The sequence below is a fragment of the Cetorhinus maximus genome, chromosome 6 (genome assembly GCF_964194155.1).
Source record: "Cetorhinus maximus chromosome 6, sCetMax3.hap1.1, whole genome shotgun sequence".
Classification (NCBI taxonomy): Eukaryota; Metazoa; Chordata; class Chondrichthyes; order Lamniformes; family Cetorhinidae; genus Cetorhinus; species Cetorhinus maximus.
Genome location: NC_135884.1, coordinates 130,205,624 through 130,233,303, shown reverse-complemented (window position 1 = coordinate 130,233,303; position 27,680 = coordinate 130,205,624). Strand labels below are relative to the sequence as shown.

Sequence of the window (27,680 nt, the reverse complement as noted above, 5' to 3'; positions counted from 1 at the left end):
GAAGGAGCAGGAGCAGGTATCCATGAAGTACAAAGCCCCAATAACCTGGAAGCAATACATTTTTTTCTCTGTTTCCTCATGGCACGTGAGCATCGCTGGTGAGGCCAGCATTTACTACTCATTCCTAATTACCCTTGAGAAGATGGTGGTGAGATGCTTTCTTGAATCCCTGCAGTCTATGTGGTGTAGGCACACCCACAGTGTTGTTAGGGGGGGAATTCCAAGATATTGATCCAGCAACAGTGAAGAACGGTGATATAATTCCAAGGATGGGTGAGACTTGGAGGTGGTCTTGAAAGTGGTGGTGTTCCCTACCCATTGCTGCCCTTCTTCCAGGTCACGGAGGTCGTGGGTTTGGAAGATGTATCAAAGGAGGTTTGGTGAGTTGCTGCAGTATATCTTGTAGACGGTACACACTGCTGCCACTGTGCATCAGTGTTGGAGGGAATGGGTGTTTATGGTGATGGATGGGATGCCAATCAAGTTGTGCCCTGGCTGTTGGGTTTCTTGAGTGTTGTTGGAGCTGCACTCATTCTGGCAACTGGGGAGAATTCCATCACAATCCAGATTTGTGCCTTGGGGAGTAAGGTGAGATACTTGCTACAGAATTCCCAACTTCTGATGTGCTTTTGTAGTTACCGTATTTTGTGTGGCTGGTCCAGTTAAGTTTTTGGTCAATGGTTACCCCCCACCACATTGAGAGGTCTTGCTGCAGACAGACTCAGACTGCTTCCTTATCTAAGGCGCTGCGAATGGAACTGTACACTGTGCAATCAGTGGGCATTCACACTTCTGACCTTATGATCGAAGGAAAGGCATTAATGAAGCAGTTGATGATGTTTGGGCCAAGGACACTGTCCTGCACCGATGTCCTGGGGCTGAGATGATGGCCTCCATCGAACATAATTATTTTCTTTTGGGTTAGGTGTGAATCAAGCCAATGGTGAGTATTTCCTCTTATTCCCATTGACTTAAATTTTACTTGGGCTCCTTGATGCCACACACTGTCAAATATTGCCTTGATGTCAAGGGTGGTCACTCTCACCTCATCTCTGGAATTCAGCCCTTTTGTCCACTTGTTTGGACCAAAGCTGTAATGAGGTCTGAAGCTAAGTGGTCCTGGCAGAATCCAAACTGAATATTGGTGGGTAGGTTAATACTGACTAAGTGCTACTTGATAGCTCTGTTAATGATTCCATCGCGTTGTCAATGATTGACAGTAGGCTGCTAGAACAGTAATTGGCCAGTTTGGATTTGTCCTGCTTTTCATGGCAGGACATACCTTGGCAATATTTTACATTGTCAGGTAGATGCCAGTAATGTAGCTAATGTATTGAAATAGCTTGGCTAGGGGTGCAGCTAGTTCTGGTGCACAAGTCTTCAGTACTACAGGCGGGATATTCCCAGGACCCATAGCCTTTGCTGTAGTAAGTGCCTTTGGCCATATCACATGGAGCAAATCAAATTGGCTGAGGACTAGCGTCTGTGATGGTAGGCTCTTCAGGAGGAGACTGAGATGGATCATCCACTCGGCACTTCTGGCTGAAGGTGGTTACAAATGTTTCAGCCTTGTCTTATGCACTCAAGTACCGGGCTCCCCCGTCATGATTGTGGATTTCCTCCAGTTAGTTATTTAATTGTCAACCATTATTCATGACTGGATGTGGCAGGACTGCAGAACTTTGATCTGATCTGTTGGTTGTGGGATTACTCAGCTCTGTCTACAGTATGCTGCTTCTTTTTTGTTGGCAATGTTTTTAAGATGGCAGCAGTTTGAGAGAGGGCTTCGTGTGGACAAGAAGATGAAGGTCTTGTGCAAGTGGCTCAGTTCAGTGTGACTATATCAGCTGGAACTCGGGGATGTCCAGTGCATTGGTTACACAAGCAGATGCTGTGATGGTCAGTGATAGAGTAAAGGCAAGATGTGGGACTGTTGATGAATGGGGAATTGGGGTTGCCGTTACTGTTTTCACACTTGGGTGAGTTCTCTATAGGCAGCCTGCAGAAAGGGGCCGTCAAGGCTGGCACCTCTCATCCTCTTCCTCCTTTCCCTACTCTTCATGGTCCTCAGCTGCTCATTGTATAACTGGTGGCAAGGACTGTCCAATGATGGCGAGGTCGTGTACATGCAGCAGTCCACCATGAATCTTGACACCCGCTCTGCTGAGTACTACAGGGCTCCTTCAAGCAGCAGCAGCATTTCAGCACACCAAAGGTCTGCTCTCTTACATTTTATGTGACAGCATGGCTTTCTTCATTTGCAAGCTGTGAGCATGGGTTGTGCACCAGCGTCATTAGTCATGTTGTCAACAGATAACTTTTGTCCCCAGTTACCACCCTCTGGTTTGTCGTCATGGCTCAAATGCAACTGATGCAAAATGAAGGCATGATGGCTGCTGCCAGAATATTGGGCATTGATCTGCATGATCTGTTGCCTTTGGTCACACATCAGCTGGGCTTGGAGTGTAATCCTTTTCAGTTCCAGTACATGGCAAAGCTGACACGCCATGCCGGCAAAGCTGACACGCCATGCCGGCAAAGTGACATGCATTCAATCAATGGCATGCTGAACTATGGGGAAGTCTGTAATCCTAATGCAGCCATGTGCTCACTTCACCTGCTTGTCTTTGGCAAGAGAGGATGAAGTATAGTTAGCTCTCTTCGAATATAGAGCTTCAGTGACCTCTCTTACACAATGGTGGATGGCAAACTGCCAAATGGTACCAATATCTCCATAGCTAGCCTGGAAGGAGCCAGACACATAAAATATCAGCTTCACAGCAACTGGAAAATATGGCCCTGCTCTGAGGATGCAGTTGTGGCTGCAGCAGGTGGTACATTTCAGCAGGGAAGTCTCTGATGAAGTGTTCCTTGTTGAAATTCAGGTAGCTGAACAGCCTAGAAGGATAAGGCTACCTGCAGAGGTCCCTCTCCCAATTCTCTTCCTCCATCTTCTAAAACTTGTCCTGTTCTGCTTTGCTTCTGCTCATTCTCTAAGTCATGTTGCATTCCAAGGGGCATGCTTAGCAGTGCAGCCACATCTGGGAACAAGTGGTTTGTGCAGAGGCCCAAAGGGTCAACAAGAAATCCTTCAGCATCTGCCATACCACTCCCTACAGATATTTGCAACTTGAAACAATTAAGGAAAACACAAAACAACTGTATAATCATACCAATAGCCAGAGGAAATCAACCAGCAACAAAGCTGTAAGCAGCTGAACAGCACTATAAAGAGTACCGGTTTGCTGAGGGGAGCAGGGATAAGGCAGCAGGCAGGAGATCCTTCCTGCAGCTCAACTTATGTTCAGCTATGCACAGTTAAGACAGCCCAGAGGGCTGAGCTGCAAAATGACACTGCTGGTATCAGTACAGCGTTGCACACTGATTCACTCCATGATTTGCCTGCTCTGCATACTTCCAGAGGACATTCACTGCACATGCGCTAATGCCTGCATCAACGTGGTGTCTGGTGCGATTCGCCTACAAATGTGCATACACACTTTGGGGGGGGGTGGGGGGTACACTCTTTTTGCAGCTCTAAGCACGAACAAGCCCTATTTGTCGTAGCACCCAAAAACATTCATTAACAAGCATCATTTGCCACCCTGAGGTCATTACGTTACATTACCAAAATCAGAACAGTTAAAAAAAAATCTTGCCTCAACAGGATATTGCATTTTAACTTTTGCTTCATGGTGCGTGCTAGCCTAAATAGTCTCATCAAATTAACACTGACTTTTTCCAAAGGCCAAATCAGTATATAGCTGTACTTAAAGCCAAGATGCTAGAACAACTAAGAAAAATTGGGCTCACATTTACTTTTTTTTTTACAAAATATTGTTAACAGATGTCAATTATGACAATGCAAAATCTTTCAATGTGACAATACAGTTACTGTGGGAGAGTGAGATCAGCAGCTTACCTGTGATTTTGTATTTGTGCTAAAATTAAATTACATCTGTTTTTCATTAAAAGAATGAAACAACTTGGCAAAACATGTCTAATTATTCAGAAAAAAGTATAAACAATATACATGTTGATACCCAAGGAGAAGAGCTGGATTATGACCGACGAATTTGCCAGTTGTCTTCTTCACTGGCTCAGTGTGTAGCTACGGTGTCACATTTTATCAAACAAATCTGATAACAGCAATTAAGATGAGGGTGCTTTAAGAATTTCAACGTGTTCTAAATTATGATTTGACAATAGAATGCTGAACTCAATCATATGTCCAGTCTCATTTACTAAAACAAAGCATACTGCTGGCCTTCAAGTGATGTTCGATTATTGAGAAGGAGATCATGTTTCACCGACAGTTGCAATCAAGTTTCCTATAAAGTCTGAGTGGTCAACTGGTGGATAAAAGGAATGGAGGCTTCTTCCCCCGTCACTCTAACATGCTGCCTGGCGGACCAAACAGGGAACAATATTAACAAAAATAGTATCCATAAGCTGGGCTATTCTTTCCTTTAGACCGTGCAGGGGAATTTGCAAAGGGCAAGAAAACTACAAATATTTACACTTTCACAGAATCACTTGCCCAGAATATTTTATATTTTTCCTATAAGTGTCCTTTGTAGTGTTTGATTATTCCAGAATCTAATTCTTTCACAGAACTGTAGCTGAGACTAAACTACAGACTGCAATAATTATATGAAATTGATGAAAGACTTGGGAGAACTTGTATTTCTCTATGGAAATACTACATAGTGTTGGGCACCATCATAGAATATTAATTCATGCATTAGAAAATCCTGGGTCCCACTCACTCTTCTTACCAAGTCTTTGATAGCATTTCAAGTATTTACCATACAAGTTAATTCTGGAGAAATCTTGAATGCATTTTAAAATTCTGATTGAGAGTTAAACAGTTCATGATTATCTGAAATGTGATCATTTGTATACATTGACAGCTTAACTAGCCACTCCAATCCAGTTCCAAAGAACAGTTGTATTGGATTTGAAACATTAACTTTGTTTCTCTCTCCACAGATGCAGCCACACCTGAGTTTTTCTAGCATTTTGCTTTTATTTCATTTGTATACATTGACAATTTAACTCGCCACTCCAATTGTCTAAGTATTCATTTTAGAACAGTTTCCTACATATTATATATACCCTAGATATATTGTTATGAATGCTGAACTTTACAAGGTGATTATGTTTTGAAATGTGCCTTTAACTCAAAGTAAAACAGAGAATTCTGGAAAGGGATTTATATTTAACATTCTTGATAAACACCTCAGTTCAGAGAAAGGCCCATGTTGTCTGGTTGCCATGGGGAGAGAAATTCAAATAGAAACCCATTGTGGCGGAGTGGCAGTTTTAACACCTTTCACAGTAACTCACGGAAAAGGGGCAGCTGCAGCTGAGACACAGGAACAAAGAAGCTACTGCTGTGGAAAAGCAGGGAAAACTGTTATGTGCTAATGGCCAAGCAGCATGCTTTTGAGTTTGGTTTCTGCTCAAAAGAAACAGAAGAAGACTGACAGGGCTCTTGAAAATTTAAGGAACGAGGAGTCATCGACTTGTGCCTTGTTGGTGATAATCATATCTGGGAAAACCTGGGCAGGGTGGAATGATTGTCAAAGGACACTGGAAGTTTTGATCTGCCATGGCGGGGTGAAGTGAACCTCCGCTGGAGAGCTTGGAGTGACGATGAGAAGGTTTTTTTCATGCTACACATGAAGTGTGGTGTACAGTAAAAAGATTATGTAAGGCATATTTTGGTTGCATTAGTTAATGCAAAAATACTTTTCTTTAGTTTGATGTATTAGTCGTCTCTAAATGTTTGATCTCTGTTGATTTTAGTTTGTTTGTGCAGTAAAAGTCTTAAAAACTGAAATCTTGTCCCTAAGTTCTTTTCATTGGTCCATTCAACTCTTTTAAGAAGTTAATGGTCTCGAAGAGGATTGCAACAATATATGACAATAGAATAGGCTTAAGGGGCTGAATGACCAACTCTTGCTCTTCTGTTCCCATATCAACAATGTTGTAAGGGTTGGTTCAGTAGGTATCACTCAGAGATTCAGAGGCTTGTAAGGTTGAACAGTAGCATTTATTGCTAGCACATAACTATTTACATGCGTACAAAGCATAGCCCAAACTAGGAGCTAACGCCATGTTGGCTTTTCCTTGACACTCTCCACACAGCTCTGTTTCCTGTCTACTGTCATGTAACTGAATACATCATACTGTGGGCGGTACTGTTCTCCAGTCCCACATTAACCGTTACCATGTCAAACATCTTTCTACTGCAAACAAATCAACAATTGCTACATGCAAAGGCAAACTAAAATGTTTTTTTTATTCATTCATCGGGTGTGTCACTAGGCCAGCATTTATTGCCCATCCCTAATTGTCCTCGAGAAGATGGTGATGAGCTGCCCCCTTGAACTGCTGCAGTGCATGTGGTGCAGGTACACCCACGGTGCTGTTAGGGAGGGAGTTCCAGGATTTTGACCCAGCGACAGTGAAGGAACTGCAACATATTTCCAAGTGAAGATGGTGAGTGGCTTCGAGGGGAACTTCCAGGTGGTGGTGTTCCCATGTATCTGCTGCCCTTGTCCTTCTAGATGGTAGTGGTCATGGGTTTGGAAAGTGCTGTCTAAGGAGCCTTGGTGAATTCCTGCAGTGCATCTTGTAGATGGTACACATTGCTGCCACTGAGCATCAGTGGCAGAGGGAGTGAATGTTTGTGGAAGGGGTGCCAATCAAGTGGGCTGCTTTGTCCTGGATGGTGTCAAGCTTCTTGAATGTGTTGGAGCAGCAATCATCCAGGCAAGTGGACAGTATTCCATCATACTCCTGACCTGTGCCTTGTAGATAGTGGGCAGGCCCTGGGGAGTCAGGAGGTGACTTCTGACAGCAGGATTCCAAGCCTCTGACCTGCTCTTATAGCTACTGTATTTATATGGCTACAGAGCTGGATGATCCATCTCAGTCTCCTCTGGAGGACCCCAGATTCACAGATGCCAGTCTTCAGCCAATTTGATTCTCTCCACGTGATATCAAGAAATAGCTGAAGACACTGGATACTACAGAATTGTCCAGTTCAGTTTCTGGTCAACAGTAACCCCACAAGATGTTGATAGTGGGAGGTTCAGCAATGGCAATGCCATTGAATGTGAAGGGGCGATGGTTAGATTCTCTCTTGTTGGAGATGGTCATTGCCTGACACTTGTGTGGCGCAATTTTACTTGCCACTTGTCAGCCCAAGCCTGGATATTGTCCAGATCTTACTGCATTTGGACATGGGCTGCTTCAGTATCGGAGGGGTCACAAATGGTGAACATTGTGCAATCCTCAGTGAACTTCCCCACTTCTGACCTTATGATGGAAGGTTATTCCTAGGACACAACCCTGAGGAACTCCTGCAGTGATGTCTTGGAGCTGAGATGATTGATCTCCAACAACCACAACCATCTTCCTTTGTGCTAGGTATGACTTCAAGTGGAGAATTTTCCCTCAATTCACAATGACTCCAGTTTTGCAAGGGCTCCTTGATGCCATGCTCGGTAACATGCTGCCTTGATGTCAAAGGGCAGTCACTCTCACCTCACCTTGAGAGTTCAGCTCTTTTGTCCATGTTTGAACCAAGGCTGAAATGAGGTCAGGAGTTGAGTGACCTTGGCGGAACCCAAACTGAGCATCAGTGAGCAGGTTATTGTTAAGCAAGTGCCATTTGATAGCACCGTTGATGACCCCTTCCGTCACTTTAGTGATGATGGAGAGTAGACTGATGGAGCGGTAATTGGCTGGGTTGGATTTGTCCAGATTTTTGTGCACAGGACATAGCTGGACAATTTTCCACATTGCTGGGTAGATGCCAGTGTTGTAGCTCTACTGGAGCAGCTTGGCTAGGGGCGCAAGTTCTGTAGCACAGATCTTCAGTGCTTTTGCCAGAGTATTGTCAGGGCCCATAACCTTTGCAGTATCCAGTATCTTCAGCCATTTCTTGATATCACGTGGAGAGAATCAAATTGGCTGAAGACAGGCATCTGTGAATCTGGGGTCCTCCGGAGGAGACTGAGATGGATCATCCACTTGGCACTTCTGGCTGAAAATTGTTGCAAATGCTTCAGTGGTGTGTTAAATAATCCTGTTAAATGAGGAAAAGAAACACGAAGGAAGAAAAAACTTAAAGGGGAAAGGCTGTACTTATGGCACCAAGAAGACTTCACAGAGAATCTCAGAATTATTAGAGTCATTCTCCTGCCTTCTCCCTGTAACCTTGCACATTCTTCCTTCTCAATTCTACACACTTAAGTTTGAATTTCCAGAAGAGTCAAATAAGGGAATTTTTGCAAGCCAGAAAATTTCAGGTGAAATGGCAAATGATCTAATGACACAACCCTTTCAAAGAGAAGCGTATTTACAGAAAATCTGTCCAAGTTTTAAGACAAACAGAAACCAGCCGGAGGCTGTTAAATTCCCCACCATCCAGTGCAAAAAGGACCTTTGTTGGGCATGTTTGCCTATTTTACAGATAAATATTCAGTTTGCCTTCATTTATGAGCCTTAGTCTTCAGTCTTTCCTTGCAACACTGGTCTCACTATACCAGTTCCAAGGATCGTGCACAAAGCAGCTCCACACTCTCATCATGATCAAGATTTATTTCAAACTTTCACTGGAAAACCATTAATATTGAGACAAAAGCTTTAATTATACAATCTAATATTTTAGTAGGTTAACAAGTTAGTTTCAAAGTCACACAAATATAAAAGTTTACATAAATTTGTATTTGATTATTTTACACAAGATAATTCCATTGAAATTCATAAACTCTTAAAAAACGTTTAAAAAAGCAAAAAAATTGTTTTAAAAAAATCTCTTTACCCTGTATGTTTAAGACTGAAAAAATACAGCTGTATCTCCTTTCTAAAGTGATTTTAACCACCACAGATAAGGGCCCATCAGCATAATCACATTACCCAAGGTAGGCACTGGGAAGTGGATGTTTTCTTCTTGCCAATTTTCCCCTCCTTCCAGCTCTCTTGAAAGCAATGGCTCTTTGCTGGAAGATTGTTCCATGTGTGACAGGTATCCTTGCCACCCCAAGTAACATAAGAACTAGGAGCAGGAGCAGGCCATATGGCCTCTCAAGTAAGCGCTGCCATTCAATAAGATTGTGGCTGATCTTGTAACCCAACTCCACTTTCCCAGTCTACCCCCATATCCTTTCCTCTTAGTGTCCAACAACTGAGTATCCAGGGCTCTCTTGGGTGGCGGTATAGTCACTGGACTAGTATTCCAGAGACCCAGGGTAATGCTCTGGGGACCCGGGTTCAAATCCCACCATAGCAGATGGTGAAATTTTAACTCAATAAATTCTGAAATTAAAAGTCTGATGATGACCATGAAACCATTGCCGATTATCGTAAAAAGCCATCTGGTTCACGAATGTCCTTTAGGGAAGGAAATCTGCCAACCTTCCCTGGTCTGATCTACATGTGGGCACAGCAATGTGGTTGACCCTTAATTAGGGATGGCCAATAAATGCTGGCCAAGGCAGCGACGCCCACATCCCATGAATGAATTTTTTAAAAGTTCCAAAGATCCACAACATTCTGAGTGAAGAAATTTCTCTTAATCTGTCCAAAATGGCCAACCCTTTATCTTGAGACTATGCAGTTTTGAAGGGACACCTTGAGTCAAAAAGTTAACTCTGTTTCCCTCTCACAGATGCTGCCAGACCTGCTGAGTTCTTCTAGCACTTTCTGCTTCTATTTCAGATCTCCAGAATCTGCAGTGTTTTGCTTTTATTAGTATCCCAGCCTGTTCAATCTGTTCTGGTAGTCACAGCCTCTCCGTTCTGGTGGTCACAGCCTCTCCGCTCTGGTATCATACTTGTGAATTTTCTCATAGATTCAAAGACGTCTACAGCAGAGAAGGAGGCCATTCGGCCCATCGTGTCCAGGCCAATCAATAAAGATCTGACCACTAATCCTATTTTCCAGCGCTTGGACTATAGCCCTGCAGGCTATGATAACACAAATGAATATCTAAATACTTCTCAAATGTTATGAGAGTTTCTGACTCAAGCACCCTTTCAGGCAGTGAGTTCCAGGCTCCCACCACCCTCTGGGTGGGAAAATTTCTCAATTCCCTCTTCGCCTTCTACTTCTTACCTTAAATCTATGCCCCCTAGTTATTGACCCCTCTACTAATGGAAAAAGTGCCTTCCTATCCACCTATCTATGCCCCTCATAATCTTATACACCTCTATCAGGTCCCTTCTCAACCTTCACTGCTCCAAGGAAAACAACCCCAGCCTATCCAATCTTTCCACATAACTCAGACCCTCCAGCCCAGGCAGCATCCTTGTAAACCTCCTCTTCCCCACCTCCAGTGCAATCACATCCTTCCTATAATGTGGTGACTAGAACTGCATGCAGTACTCCAGTTGTGGCCTAATCAGCATTTTATATAGTTCCAGCATAACCACCCTGCTCTTGTATTCTATGCCTTGGCTAATAAAGGCAAGTATCCCATATGTCTTGTTAACCACCTTATCTACCTGCCCCACTACCTTCAGAGATCTATGGATATGCACACCAAGGTCCCTTTGACCTTCAGTACTTTCCAAGGTCCTACCATTCTTAGTATAATCCCTTGCCTTGTTAGCCCTCCCCAAGTGCATTACCTCATACTTATCTGGGTTGAATTCCATTTGCCACTACTCTGCCCACCTGACCAGTCCATTGATATCCTCCTGCAGTTTACAGCTATCTTCCTCACTATTTACCACACTACTAATTTTTGTGTCAACCGCGAACCTCTTGATCATATCCCCTACATTTAAGTCCAAAGCATTTATGTACACCACAAACAGCAAGGGCCCCAGCACCAAGCCCTGCGGAACCCCACAGGCTTCCAGTCACAGAAACATCCCTCTACCATCACCCTCTGCTTCCTGCTTCTCAGCCAATTTTGGATCCAACGTGCCACTTTGCCTTGGATCCCATGGGCTCTTGCTTTCTTGACCAGTCTGCCATGAGGGACCTTATCAAAGGCCTTGCTAAAGTCCATGCAGACCACATCAAATGCATTACCCTCATCAAACACTCCTGATTACCTTCTCAAAAGATTCTATCAAATTTGTCCAACACGATCTTCCCTTAACAAATCCATGCTGACTATCCCAGATTAATCCGTGTCTCTCCAAGTGCAGGTATATTCTGTCCCTCAGAATTCTTTCTAGTAACTTCTCCACCACCGAAGTTAGACTGACTGGCCTGTAATTTCCTGGTCTATCCCTTCCTCCCTTTTTTAATAATGGGACAACGTTAGCAGTCCTCTGGCACCTCACCTGTGGCCAGAGAGGATTTGAAAATTACTGCCAGGGCCCCTGATACTTCTTCCCTTGCCTCTCTCAACAGACTGGGATACATCTCATCCGGGCCACTTTTGTGGCCGCTAAACCCGCTAGTACCTCCTCTCTCTCTATGTTAATTTTCTCTAATATTTCACAGTCCTCCACTCTGATGTCTATATCTGCATTGTCCTTTACCATTGTTAAGACCGATGCAAAGTATGCATTGAGGGCTGCACCCACGTCTTCCAGGTCACAGATTACCTCTATGGTCCTTATTTGGACCTACTCTATTCTCTTGCTCTTTATGAATTTAAATTTGCACCTTGACAATGCCTCTACATTTTTTTTTGTATTTATGGAGACCAGAACTGTGCTCAATACTGCAAATATGGTCTAACTAAGGTTCTATACAAGTTTGACATGACTTTCCTGTTTTCCAATTCTATCCTTCTAGAAAAATTTGGTTTGTTTATTTTTCAATGGCCTTATTAATCCACAAAAGCTACCTTTACTGATTTTGTCCGGATCCCTTTGTTCTTTTGCTCCCATTTAGATCCTAATTATTCAAGCAGTAGATGGCCACCTTGTTTTTCCTCCCATGATGTACCACCTGACACTTACCTATATTGAAATTCATTTGCCAATTAAATGCCTAATCTGCACACTTATTAATGTCTCCTGGTATTTACCTTGGAGTTTAAGGCCAATTATAAGAACCCCACCAGCCATCTCCGTTCATCCCCCAAACTGCCATTACCTAATCTTTGTACAGACTGAGTATCAAGCCTAGAACATTCCTAGTCAGTATGGCTAAGCTATTAGCTGAGTAAATTCAGAACCCTTGTTGGTGCCAGGAAACAAGATTTTCCAAGCCAGTTTCCAGAAACCATCCCAAGGCCAGCACGTTCAGTGAAACAACTGTGGATTAAGAGCCGAAACAACGTGGAAAAATGTAATATCAGTGCCTGGGTACCATAATATAGCCCCAATCAAATGGTCAGACACTCTTCCTTTGGAAATTAAGCTTTGGATTACTGTGCAAACACTGATGAAGAATGACACGTTAGGGCCTAATCTGGTCCCACATTTGACTGACATAAACACTAATGGACAGTTTTCATAGTGGGTATCTTATATTAATCTTCTTTTACAAAAGCACTTCCAGGTGTTGGATTTTTACCTAGTTTAAAAGTAAAGTTATTTTGTAAGCAAATTTAGTGCCCTTCTGCTGTTGTTGATCAATTTATGCATCAAGCACTACCAGGCCAGATACAGCAGCAAGCTATAGAACAAAATTCAATAGTTTTTCTTCAATAATGTGCCTTACAGAATGAAAAAGTGCAGTTTTCTCCTGATAATTCAATATTTTAAGCACCGTTTTCATTTGCTGTGTTATTTATGTTGAATACAAATAATTGAAAAAGTTAAAAAGTAAACACAAAAATTACCTAATAATAGGCTGTAATGATAAATTAGAATCAGAGCTCTGGAATTGCAAGGTTACAAGGTTAAAATTAAATGTTCGTTCAACACAAATCTGTCACATCCCAAGTCATGGCAATTTAAGATAATCTCAAAGGACATTTGTATTTAAAACTGAAAGATGGAGTCTTGCCCCTATTTTGTTTTAAAGCTACACATGTTTCAGAACTTAATTTTTTTTTAGAAGTGAAACTGTTCATGATTTTAGGCCATAGATTCAACCAATGTTGCACCAACATGTCAAAGTCAAAGCTTTGACTTACCACAAGACTGAGGAATTTCATACTCCATTAACAAAAACTGCACCAAGAATGTGTTCTCTTTGTAAAAATGCCACATTGTAGTCTTAAGGCACAGACATCTTTGATCAGTAATTGCAGTGATGGGCCAACATGCCTGTATCTCCTGGTGAGCAAATACATTATGTACTTCGAATTCAAAGGCAGCATCATCACATTCCAAAAAAAAATCAGCTATACCTAAAGGTTGGCATAGTCAATCATATCTTTTCTGAACCTTTATGCAGTGCATTCCATAGTAATTCAAGAATAAAGATTTTGCCTAATCGAAAAAGGCAGATGGATAAACCAAATATGGTAAGTAAAAAAAAAAAATTTTTTTGTGAATGCCTTTAGTGGCGAGGGTGCACATAACATTTTTTCTTTTGCAATCTACTTCTACCGTTTCCTTACCCAGGCCATGCACCACCTTGTAGGAAATGTGAACCTGTTAATACTTTTTGTATTTTTTATACCTTTTTATATTTTGTACAAGCTCCTGGTAGATGAAGAGTTTAATTGGTAACTAAGAGCCCAGACGACCTGGTCTGAGACTATTACCAATAGTGCTATCGAGTTATCTGCAAAAGTATACAAGACAGCACTTAATGACAACTCATTCACTGATTACTTCTCCTTGGGAAATCATTTTAAGTGGCTCTTTCCTACAGCAGCACAACCAACATTAATAAATTGCCATAGTAGAAAAACACAACAGAGCTCACCATTGCAAAGCACACTTCATACTCAAGTTCCAAAACCTCTTCGGAAGGATTTTTTAAAAAAATTGGCAGAAACGTTGGTCACAATTCAAAAATAAAGCAATAGGTCAAGACAAAACAAAACCTTATTCAAATACATGCAGCAGTAATACCAATGGAACTGGTTTTTGCTACAGCAGAGGAAGTTATAAGTTGATTTGAGAGAAGTGCTTAAGATTACGAGTGGAGAGAATAGGTTAGATAGAAACAGGGTATTATTAGTGATGAAGGGGCTCAGATTGGGTGCATGTAGATCTAAAATTAAATGCAAAAGATATAAGACAGGAAGAGGGATTTTTTTTAAAACAGAGAAATTTGAAGGATAATGGGTTGAAGGAGCATAAGGACATGGGAACAAGGCAGACATGGCATTCGGACTGCTACTTCTATGGAGGATACACATCAATACACGATTTAGCCATGTTACCTTCTTGGAATTTCTATGTAATTCAAAGTTAAATAATAACAAATTGGAACTTATTAAAAACACAATTAGGATGGAAAGTGCATGTAATATATGTATATACGACATGATTCCGGCTTGAATTGGCATGAATTTACTTACAAGTTCACTGTCTCAAAAACCGGCAACCTCGGGACTCAGGCCTTACCGGATTTCAGTTCTTGCTGGGTTCCAGTTCAGGCCATGGGCAGTTCGGGCCAAGCGTCGCTTGAGCAGGGGAATAGGGCAAACTGCGAAGGGGATAACTAGTCAGGCACCACTCCACACCACTGCAGTGCCTAGCCGGATTGTCCAGGTAAATTATTTTTTATTTTACTCAATTAAAATTGACACATGGCACATTCTAAGATGGTCCAGTTTTCGGACAACTTTGGTTTTTGGACAGCCAGATTTGAGACTACTGTAATTTAAATTATTAGGTTATTTAACACACTAATCTCCATTTCTGCACGTCTGTTTTGAATAGTAATAAAAAAGCAAGAATCCCAACCAACATAGGTGATTCTTGTTGAAAAAGCTCTGCTTATTCCTTTACTTTAAATGACAATTGTACCAGGTTAAAATTGTAGACACAAAGATAATTCTAGTGGAAGCAGTTTCAACAGTAATTTTCAAAAGGGAATTGGATCTCTACTTAAAAAGGAGAAGATTGCATGGTTATGGGGAAAGACAAGGGGAGTGTGACTAACTGGTAGCTTTTTCAAATAACTGATAAAGGCATGATAGGATGAATAGTCTCCTTCTGTGCTGTATGATTCTATGGCAGACAGTGTTAATTGAACCATTAAAAGATCAAACTGCTGAACCCTTCAAACAAGGGATCATGTGTACATTAATTATCAAAACTAATTAAGCAGGATGATAAAGATGGCACGTTCACTGGAAAGAGCAAGCTGAGAGACTGAAGCAGAGAAAAGGGTATGCTTGGCTCAGTGTTGTGAAATGTTATGAATTGCAAAGGCTACAAAACCACTGACATGGATTCATGTAGCATTCCTCATGTGAAAAGAGAATCTCAGAGTGCTTCCTTAGGTGGAAAGAAGGATATTAAGCAAGTGAAGGAATTCAGAGGAAGCTGAAAGAAGAAATTTAAATACATGGGTTTTGAAGGCAATGAATGAGGTAGCAAAACTAAGTGATTTGGGACTAAAATTCAAGCTTAGGAGCATAGAATGATTGGTCACCAATGAATGTTAAGGAACAGGGAATCCTAACACCCAATTTAGCACCTGGAGCAATAATTTCTCTCACACTTGGGTTGGCCTTCACGCCTCCATTCTTCTCAAAACTTAAGCGGTCCACAAATAGTACAAGATTACTCATGATAGATTTAAGCATAGTTGAAGGAGGTTTTGTGATGATGGAAGACTGTAATTTAGATTTCTTGAGGCGCAGGAAATCGATGCATTTTAACAAGGACAGGGTGCTGTGACATCTGTACAAGATTTTACATAGGAGAGGGCTCAACCCTCAGGGAGGATGTAAGACTGGAACAAGTTGCAAAGTTAGGGTGGGATGAGCCCATTGAGGGGCTTCACTGCTTTGGAATATAGGGAAACAGTGATGGCCAGTAAGGACAGGTGACGGGTGAACAGGTAACAAGAATCTGAGTTATAAACATGTTTGAGTTTATGGTAGAAATAGGACAGAGGCCATCAAGAGTACCATTTAAGAAATCAAATCCAGACATAACAAAAGCATGGATGAGGTTTTGGCAGCACTGGAAGTTAGGCAGGAGAGGAGGCAGAATCAAACAGTCTTGGTGATAGAGAGGATGTAGAGTTTGAAGGTCCATTATGTTCTGTTTTACCTGATTCAGTACAGGTTTAAGACCAAGGATGTGAATGATAAGTACCAAGGATAACGGTTTAAGGCAGGTGCTGAAAACAGCTTCAATCTTCCCAAGGTGCAGATGTTGGAACTATTGACTCATCCAAGGCTTAGGACTGGATTTTCACAGAGTCGGCGGGCCAACTCCACAGGCCTTTAAAAATGACCAGCAGGTCCCGGATGAGGAAGTCCTGCTCCCATTTCCAACAGATTGCACTTTTGCCAGAAGGGGGAAGTGGGGTAGGTATGAGTCACACAGGCAGGAAACCTGAACTCAGTAGGGCCATTTGAAATTAGTGCTGAGTTCATACGGACCATATTTTCACTGTTCCAAGGGCCTTAACCTTTTGGGAGTTACAAATTTATGGGGAGACATAAACACTCTTGAAGGACGAATAAGGTCTGTTAAGAGTCATGATCTGAAGTTACTTAAATCCCCAGCCCTTCATACTTGAAAAAAAAACTAAACTGCAGCTGTTAAGAGTAAAAGAAAATCTCTGCAGAGTACATTGACTGACAGGCCATCTGGTAAAGCTTAGAAAAAAAAAATTATCATCTGTTCCTGCAATTTCAATAGAGTTCATTGTTGAAATTTCCCAAGGGCTGTTATTGTAGCTGAACCCATTATGAATGCTTGGCTGAGTTTCAAACGTTCGAAACGCACTTATTTCAGTGAAGGGGGCTAAGTTCATATTTTGATTGGCAGTTTTAAGAGGTTATTAAAGGCTTATGTGTCTTTGGTGTCGTTATTGAATATAAGTTTGTTTTTTTTTCTAACAGGTTGGCCACTTAAGATCTTTGAATGGGTTTCATGAATGAGTGTTTTTTTTACTGTATCAAGTGTGTATGAGCGAGAGCTGTATTAGATTGTTAGAAGTTTAATTTTCTTTCAACTCCACATGGCTCCTAAGGTCCGCCATAGTGGATAATGGGTGGATGGCTATGGAAGTGGATTGGGTGTATGAGATGGCATGAGTGTGAGGGGCGAGGGCCAAAGGGCCTAACAGCCCTTTATAATACGGGGCTGAACTCTCAGAAAACTGAGGTGGGCCTTCTAACTAGCCCACCCCAGCACTCTCTCACCTCCACATCTGCCTCTGCACTCAGCAGGCCTGAAGTGATCAGAATCCTGCTCCACCATCCCCCCAACCTCCCACCCCCAAACCAGAAATTGTGTGTGCAGGAGTCGTTTCTAGGGTTACGAGCTTTCCAGGGATCAATCTCCAGGTCATTGCTGTGTGTGACCCTAGAGAAAAATCATCGAGACACTAAAAAAGATTGGGGTTTTTTTTTAATGTTCTTTGAATGTTGCTCTTTACCAGATATAAGTATACACATATAATTTTCAATACATGCCTTCTCCCTACAATAATAGCTTCTAGGCGAGAAGTCCTGAGTCTCAGATTCACTGTCATAATCACTTTTCTAAGTGAATATTCTATATATAATCATTTATTTTAAATATGTCAAAAATTTCTTTGAAAAATTGGTGGAAATACCCATTTTGAGCAGCATCTCATGTTTTCCCTTTAACTAAAACCTTTGTGGCTAATAGACCGGTGAGCAAAATAAATATGACAACACAGGAAGACATTCTGCATTGTATTGCTGGACACACTATTGTAATACAAGTGCTTTAACCACAAGGCTGTGCAAACAAATACAGATATGTTCCTACATTTGTTGCCAGCATGGAGAGCTGATTTACATTGGCAAAGGGAATAAAGCTTGAGAACAGAGGTATAGAGAGTTATGCCAAACCTATACAAAGCACTAATTTAATGCCTGCGGGACTATTGCATCAATTATGGGCACCATACTTTGGGAAGGAAGTGGAAGTTTTGGACAGGATATAGAAGAGATTTGCTAGAATGGTACCAGGGATGAGGGATTACAGTTACATGAATGGAGCGAAAGAGCTGGGATGTTCTACTTCGATAAGGCTAATAGGGGACTTTAGAGATGTTTAAAATCATGAATGGTTAAGACAGGTTAAGTAAAGGGAAATTGCCTCCACTGGCTGAAGGGTTGACAACTAGAGGGTACAGATTGGCAAGAGAACCAGGAGCAACATGGGGAAAAACATTATACACAACAACTGGTTAGGATTTGGAATGCATTGCTGGATCGGATGGTGGCTGCAGACTCACAGCCAACTTCAAAAGGGAACTGGATAAATACTTGAAAGAGAAAAATTACAGGAATATGGGGAGTGCCACTAATTCGACTACTCTTCAAAAGAGCCAGCAATTACTCAATGGGCCAAGCAGCCTCCTTCAGTGCTGAACTTTCTATGGATGCCTTGCAGTCAAATGACACTCACATTTCTGCATGATGTCATTACAATGCTATATACCAAGGTCACTTTGTGCTAGGAACCCAAATTTCAGGAAATCAGAGTTATACTGCTAAAAGGGACTTGCCCTGATGGCGCAATACCATCAGCTCCTGGGGGTTTCATTTTCAGTTTGTAAGTTCAATGGAAGCAGACCCCCAAAGGCAGGAAAAATATCCATTTCCTACAGAAGTTCATTCAAGTGCTTGACCTGTTTTTATTTAAAGTATTTTTCTCTCCTTAAATCCATAGAAATGCTCCAGATAACCCTAACTCTCCCTTAAACAAGGGTGGATAGTTTTCGCCTCGGACTTCATGAACAATAACATCATTGATGCTCTACAGCGAGATCAATCAATTAAAGATGCTTTAAAATCAGGCCAGGTAATGTTCTCATTTCCCTTCGTAATGAGGCAGGGCCTCCTTGGGCATAATGTGGCATGTCCAGTTGCTTGAACTGACCCATTCATTGGACCTAAATCTGGTTTGGGTCTAAACCGGCTTTTCTGAATGGAAGTCCAATACTCTTTTCATTATACAACCAGCCTGCCATATGTCTAACTTTGTTTTAATTCTCAGTTGTTCCTGTTGCTTGAGTTGCAACACATCCTGGTTTTACTTCAGTGACACTGCTGACATTCAATCAATCTGCCTGCTGTTGACTAATGACAATGTTGAATTAATGCCATCACATTATCTGAATTTGGTGATGCATAATATAAAGCATCCTTGCGGTTGCAGGTTTAAAAAATAATTTATTTGAGAAAGTGTATATGCAACACACAATCACTCTACTATTTGATGCTCCATATCTATCTGCAACAGCTGAACAGCTAACTACTGGCGTACATGGCCTCTGAGAGTGCATACAATTAATTGCATCTGCATATGCTTGCAGATTATCATCCTTCCCATTTGTAAATCTGTAAATTAATAAAGTACACAATGAAAAAGGTGGGGCAAAACAAATGTGATTAAATGAAAACATTATTTTAACTTTCAAACATTTGTAGTTGAGGCTGCCCAATAAAAGCTCCCCAGAGATACAGTACTGCGAGGTCTCCAGTGCTGGTTTTAATCAATGGCTAACAACTTAATCACTGCAGTCATACATGTGTTTGCTTTTTAGGAAATGTAATGAACCACTGCAGTTAAATTGCTAAGAAAACAATGAGGTATTTGTTAATACAGGGGTGTGCCAGTGTCTGAAAAGTTACCCAGACCCTGGTTTTAGCTAAAAAAAAGTGAATGCAGCATAATCAAAAACTTTAATGTTTGGTTGTTAAATATTGGACAAAGGAGTATTATCAAGGTGCAAGTATGCAATAATTTATGCATCAATCTTCCAATGAACTGTTGCAAAAATTAGTTTCCCATTAACTCCCACTGATATATTTTACAAGTAGCATTCAAGAAATCCACAGAACCAAAACATAATTCCATCGACAATATATATTTCAAAACAATAAATATCTGCAATTCTATGAGAATGTAGGTTATGTCGTGGTAGCTAATATATATGGATAAACTGCATCAAACCTATTCTTTAAATCATGCTGTTTGTCTGGAGCAACAAAAGACTTTGGTCAAAATTAACTTCTCACCTGTTGGTTTAGCACATTTGAACAACTGTATGGTACATTTTCAATGGGAGAAGGTAGAAAGAAAGAGAGCAGTTGCCTCAGGACATGCCAAAATGCTTCACAGTCAATGAAGTGCATTTGAAGTGTAGTTACTGTTCTAATGTGGGGAACAGAGCAGACAATTTTGCACATAAAGGGCCTGCAAATAGCAAACAGATAAATGGCCAGATCATCTGTTTTAGTGGTGTTGGCTGAGGAATAAATTTTGGCCAGGACACTATGAAAACCGCCCTGTTCTTTTTGAGTAATGTCATGGGATGTTTTACAACTGCGTGAGAAGGCTGAAGGGGCTTCGGTTTAATTTAGCTTTGACAGAAGAAAGGAAAGTCAGAAGGGGAGTTAATCCAAGGCGAGTCATACACATGGCCCCCCTTGAACCCAATAAGAGAATGACACTAGAAGAGGTGTGGGTGCAGTTTACCCGCTTAAAGACATTTGTCACTAGGAAAATAACTTGATTGTGCAATGGGAGAGAAAGCAAGAGAAACTGGGCAACCAAAAGACTTCCTTTCACATCTAAATCAGTTTGTCACACTGAATAAAATTAAGCTTCATGTAAGAAGGGTAAAACTTGTATATATTTGTGTATATATTTATATATATTACATATACATACACACATACAGTGCCTTTAACATAATATTTTTTCTATGCAAAAATTTACAGTTCTATGTGACTGCAATAATTATCATTTTAAATGGAATAATGATGTAATACTGTGTCACAGATTAATTAATGCACTTAGAGTACATGAATTAGGTGTTGACAAGGAAAATTGAAGGAAGAATTGTAATATCAAGTCATTTTAGAAAAATCTGCCAAGTTCTACAGCAATTTTAAGGGTTCTGCCTTAGCAGCTTTGCCTTTTGCACCATATCACCATGCTGATGAAGATTGCAGCCCTCTGTCTGGAGCTGGATTACAGAGCTTAGTTTTGTCAGACACTCCTCAACTTCCTTTTTGAAAACATTGCAGAAAGTAACAAATATTCAGACAGAACACGTCATGGACTCTGTTATAATACAGCTTTTCTTGGCTAGCAAATATTCTCAAAAGTCTGAAGAAATATGAAGTCCCAGACAGAGAGAACATGCTAATCAGATTTTAGTAAATGAAGTTTAGAATTAGATACCATTACTATCTGTTATGTTCAATTTGAATTTTACATTTAGGTTTTTATTTTCATCCTGTAAATCACTGTACTTTCTTCCTTTCTACAGATCTCCCATATACCACTCCCAATTCTTGAGCCAGCTGCTAGGAGGCTGGTTCACTGACTGAAGCATGACAGGTTTGCTCAGCAGATATCAGCGACTTGTCATGAGGAGATTCTGCATCTCTCCACCAACAATGTGGCAATTAACCAATGTAATTGAGCACCAGTTTTATTTTAAGCTGTTTTTCTGATAAAACCTGCTTTAGTTTAAAACTGTAATAATTTTCAAAAACATGTGCATTTGTAGATTTCAAAGCTATTTTTTCTTCTCCCAACAAATTTTCCCCCTTCCCTTTCAGGTTGCTTCCATGAATACATTGATTTTTTGAATGGATACAGTTCTATAGGCGTTGAGTACCCTCAAGCACCTCAATCTTATGGCCCTTAATTATATATGAGCCTCAAAAAAGGTATTCAACTATGAGGGGAGCATTACAGCCAAATCCAATCCTTGCCTCACTGAGCATTCTAATACAATTCCAAAAGGAATCACTAAATAATTGTCAAAAGCAGCCACTCAACCTTATTTATCCACCTTAATTCAGGAAAGTGAGACCAAATGTAGCACCTCTACTACCAAAAATGACAGTCTTCCATTTACAGCCAATTAAGTACTTCTTTAAAAAATGTAGCCACTGTTGTAATGTCAGACTAGCCAGTGTCAGCCAGTTAATACCGCACAGACCAGTGATAGAATTTGGGACTTTTCCGGTCTGTATGGTTCAGATACTCCACTAAATAAACTTAGATGAGCCATGGGGGGGAATGGGATTTGCTCTTCTTAACACTTCCAGTATATTTAACTTTATAGTTATATATGGTCACCCTCCCTCAGATTTGAATATTATACAAATGAAATGTCTAATTAATGCAAAGTATTGCTTTAAAATATATATAATCAATATGGTTCAAAGACTTTGGCACAATCGTAAAACAAATGCATTTCAAGCAGGTTCTTTCAACAAGCCAGAATCAAGTGCCTTTACTACGTTCCACTATAGAGCTTGAATATAATTATTTCTGCTGTGGTCGAATAATGTAGTTGTAAATATTATACTATTTCTATAGTCCAGCCAATTTATAAATAGATTATATGGATCAATAAATACATTGAATTAAAATGTAAACCAATCCAAGTGTTTAATTCCCATTTATATTTTCCATAAATTTCTGAAAAATTAACCTCTAAACCAAGTGTAAAGTAGACAAGACAAAAGTTTAATTTTACTCCAAATTTTAATATCTGATTTCCAAAAATATTTAATTATTGGAAGAAACCACAAACTCTGTGCAGCACATCAGGGCACGCACAGGTTTCAGGTACACGCTGTCAAAAAGAATGGTGCCCCTGTGCTACATACGCAATTCCTGATTAACTTGCACAGATAATCCTGCAAAAGGCACCTTAAACAAAGTGCTTATTCTGCTGTATCTAACAGGAAAATAATTCACCACTTGTCTGAATTACCAGTCCAACACTGAAATCCTCTACTTCAAATTCTTGCATATAATTTATCCACCCAGAATCTGTAAATTTATAATATTAATAGGTTAATCTATATGAGATAAATCCCTGTAAAGAAGAAAAAAGCATAGTTCTGAACAATTCTATCTCTTACCTCAATCTGTCTTGAGAATCATTGGTACGTGAGGGTGAACATTTTGAATCGTCGTCTTGACTTGTGCTTTGATGAATTCTACCATTCTGCTGGAATTCTGTGGAAGAAACATTCAGAGGTAAAAACTAGCAGACATAATAACCAGTTGATCATAATCTTGGCAAAGAGCTTACCTTCTCAACACAAAACAATAGCTTGAACTAAATTTCTATGTTGAACCAGCTTAGAACTAATTCAGATGGACTTAGTTTAATCTGTATGTTTTTCAAACTTTTTAACCATAAGGTATGCTATGGATGAAAAGAGCATCCAGATTCTCCTACTTCAATGCACGTAGTACTTAAGGCCACTAACTTATACTCTTGAGGCGATCTCATAAAATACATACCAGCTCTATGTAAAGTTTACCCATAATCTCCTGAACAAGCATACTTACCAGGTTTAACACATCAAACAAAAGCTAATGGAGACTTGAAATATAAGAATGTGAACTGCCGAAACTACTGTTTAATTTGTTGTTGGGTTGGCAAATTTTACAAGCCACTGTGATCATGCAAGGAGTTAAGTATGCAGTCAGACATTTTCCATATGAGTGTTCAAAGTTTCTACTGGCAGGGTTGGTGCTTTAAGTCTAGGTTTAAAAAAACTTGCAAGTTTAATTTTCAACACTTACAACTTTTAAGCTAAATGCCTAATTTATGATTAATTATTCTAATAATTTATTAATTATGCAACTCATAGGATGCAATACAAAACTTTAAAATATTCCACAGCAAGTTCAGAAAGACAAGACAGTGTCATTAATGCAGAGCAGTGCAAGAAAAATATACAACCAATTAAAATATATTCATGTGCTGTGCAAAATTTTATGGAAAATAATGAATACCTGCCAGCAATTAGAAGTTATCAAGGAATTCTGCTTCCATCGTAAACCACAAGGGCAAAACTCGTGTTGTTCATAAAGTACATTTTAATTCCTGAGTTATTAGGCTCAGTATCAACCAATGGCACATTGTTTTTTTTAAAACTATTCATAGTTTTTGTTTTATGTGGAAATTTTTTTTACTGCCAGCACCTGATTGAGAAATATTGTTGACAAACAATTGTGATACCTTTTTTGCCAGCTAACCTCAAAACTCTCTTCATATAATCAATTGCAGACTAAACCCATTAACTGGCTCCAGGTTCTGCAAAAGGAGAGGAAGCTGAGAGCATATATTCTTCAGAATGGAAGCAATTTTATGCCAGTTTTTCTAAATTATTCTTCCACTTGTGGATCGGGGAAAAACTGTACCATTTCCAAACAAAACTTCTGAGAATTTTATATTATTGAATAAATCTTTAACAAATCAACTCTCTAAAAGTTCTCCTCAAAGTTGACTGTCGTAGCCAACAATTTCAGAAACAAGGGTTACATGCAGTTGTTTGAGAGCAAAGACTTAGACACACTCTCAATGGCTCCAGTGTCAGCTCTGGCTCTTGATTTTAAATCAGTTACAAAAAGTTACATAATTTAACATTAGGATCTTGCTGTTTTTCAAAATTGTGATGAACAGAAAAGTAAATTAAAATTGGCATAAATTGATGCAATTAAAAATGGCCATAGGCAATCCTTAAAATTTGAACTGATGTGGTATTAAGTCAAAAGGTCAAATTTTACATAGAACTGTTCAGATCAAACCAAACACAGAAGCTCCCACATGGCTCAGTCAATGAATATACCTTTGAACCCTTGGAATTGAGACACACAGAACAGGAAGGTCTCAATTTCAATGCCTGGTCTGTGCTAACTTAGCTGATCTTAACACGAGTGCCTGCATGCAATTGCCCTCTGCATCCCTGAGTTGGGGGGGGACAATCAAACTTTAGTGCACTTTGTCTCAACTGCATATCATTTACTTTCCAAAACAGGGTGAGCTAATAAATTCCAATATGGCCACCAGCAAACACTTCTTAAAACATTTTGCTGAAAAGAGAGACATGTTGCCGAAGCTTTTTGTCTTGCAATCATCAAGACAAATGCAAGAATGCCAGATTTCAAATGATCACAACACTTTATATTTCAGGAGAAAAGGTGCTAATTGGTAACTAATCAGCACCCTTTTCTCCTGCAGTATAAATTATGATCGCTTGAGCGCAATGCAAAAAGCTTCAGCGACTTGTCGTTCTTTTCAGCAACATTCAAGTTCTATACTTCCAAGCGACTGTCTTTTTAATTTTCTTTTTGACAACACAATTTGCACCATTCTGTTGCTATGCATGGAACAGAGCAGAATACTGCAAATGGTAATCAAGACGTGGATTCAAATTTGGAATAATCTTGCTTAGAAGCCTAGACACCAACTTTATTGATTAGCGATCCATATTTTAAAAACAGTCAAATCAATCATGAGTACAACTGAACGGATTTCAAAGGATACCACAAATAACAGGGTTAACAATGTAAACTCGCCAATTTAACAAACCAGGTCTTACAGGCTATTGGACATGAGTGATTACCGTTCAATGAAACAGTCATATTTTGGTCAGTTCCCTTGTTAAATTGTGCAATCTTTAGACAAAAGATACTTATGACAGCTTATATTTCCACTTTTTGTGCCATACTACTCAGAATGCAGTGATACTGGCACTTGCATCCATGTAAACTGGTGTGTGAGCATCCATGAAAAGTGGCAACATAATTGAAGAGTCAGGTCCCAATCTGGCTCCTACACTTAAGAAAACCCAGTGGTGTCAGACCACTTTCACCACAGTGAATTTAATGGCATGAGGGCTTAGGCACAAAAGAAAGAAACTTAATATCCTTAATGGAACTAAAGATGGAGTGGCTAAGCAAGGAAGGGAGGTTGCTATTCATGCAAAAGCTGTCAAGCCAAGAAATATAATTATATCTGGGTTTCAGACAGAGGCAGCATTTTGGATTGGTGATATTCTTGGTGCATGTGTTTTGGGAATCATTGTAAGTTGAAGTTGTATTAATGTTTTGGAGAGAATCAGCATTTATATGCAGTGTTAAAAAGGGCAAAAGGATAACCATGTAAATTACAGGCTGATGAACCTGAAATTTGTTGAGGGCATAATGTTGAGACTATCCTGAAGAAGGGTCTGGTGGCATACATAAAATAATATACAGTCGAGTTCAAATCAGTATGGCTTCATTGGGGTGGGGGGTGAAGGGGAGCCACCACATTGTCTGAATTCAAGTTCTTTGCAAAGGCATTCAAGCTTGTGGTTGATGAGCTTTCTGGGTGTCAACGTATGGACTAAGCAAGACTTTTGACAGTGTTGCTTAGGAGATTGATCCATACTGTGAATAAACATTGATTGAGTGGGCAGTTCACCAAAATGGACTGACAACAACCGGATGCAGCAACGCTGGTCACACGTGGAACTGTATTGGAGTAGTGGAAAGTTAACAGCTTGGGTGCTCAAACAGCAGTTCTGAGACTTTTGCTATTCACATTATTTATCAATGATTTGAAATTGGGGATGAAGATAAAGATGTTGAATATTCCCACTACGTGAAGGTGAAAGTGGGCAGGGTTGCAAACCCATCAAGAGTAGCCTGATCAGATGCAAAGGGATGTAGATAGATTAGAAAGTTGGGCTGAGAAACTCCAGGTAAACTTCAGTGTTGACAAGTGAGGTTTGATTGATTGAAATCCTTCCATCTGCAAGGTAATGGGAATGCAGCCTCAGAAATTTGGTGAGGTCAGCAGAGATCATGTGCTGCAGTTCTTTTGATGGCTAAGGAAGCCAATTCTAGAAAGTGCAAAGTTATAAATTCATGTTTGGAATGGATTGCTGAAGCAGGCAATCAAGGCTGATGACAGTCAGAGAGAATTGGACAGGCAGTGGGTGAGAAACCCAATTCAGGGATCTAGGTAGTGAATGGTGCATTCTGATCTTTGATACTTTGGGGCTGCCCTGCAGGTCTCAACTGTGTCTGTACATTTTCATGTAAAATATTGCAAAATCCTGAACCTAAGAAAGAGAATTCAGGCAGGTGAATCAATGCCTGGTCAAAATTTGGAAGAGGCCTTTAAAGGTGAGAGGAGGTGCAGCCAGCCTGACGTTGTGCAGCCAATTCTTTGGAAGGCCCCACAACAAAACATGGGATGAAAATGGTAAAGTCATAGTTGAATAAGTACTGGTTGTGCACTCGGTTGTTGAGCAGGAGGAGGTCGTAGAGGGAAAGAAGGGCAAAGCCACGGAGGACTATCTCTGATCAAAAAAAAATTGAATAAATGGTTGCATTGAGCAGCTGACAACACAAATTGTGTACTTCAGTTCACACCCTGAGTACCGATTGAAAGAATGTGGCTTGATGATTTTGCTCATTCTGGACCTCTGGTTGGCAGGCTTTGCCAGACTCAAAAAACTGAAGCAACATCTTGCATTTATACTGTGCCTTAATTGTAGAAGAATATCCCAAGGCATTTCATAGAAGCGTCATCAAAAAAACTTTAGATGCTGAGCCATAGTCAAAGAGATGGGTTTCAGAATGGTCTTAGAGGAGGAGAGAGCAACAGAAGGGCTGAGGCAGGGATGGGGAGAGATCAAGGGTGGAACCCAGGTAGCTAAAGGAACAGCTGCAAACAGTGTGATGAAGGTAGGAGTTACAGATCCCAAGAATAAAGAGTTTGGGTATGTGGGAGGCAGACAGGGGAGTGAGGCTTTAGGGCTGGAGGAAGTGGAGAGGGACAAAACCATGGAGGGATTGAAACACCAAGAT

General features: G+C 40.4%; 1 protein-coding gene across 2 annotated transcripts in view; it reads right to left on the bottom strand.

Annotated features, from left to right (window-relative positions):
* Positions 1–27,680, bottom strand: part of wwp2 (WW domain containing E3 ubiquitin protein ligase 2) — a 240,278-nt gene that overhangs the window by 108,794 nt on the left and 103,804 nt on the right. For both annotated transcript variants that reach the window (XM_078544500.1, XM_078544501.1), the window contains exon 6: positions 22,946–23,042. In XM_078544500.1, the coding sequence (XP_078400626.1) occupies positions 22,946–23,042 (97 nt within the window). The remainder of the gene's footprint in view (positions 1–22,945; positions 23,043–27,680) is intronic.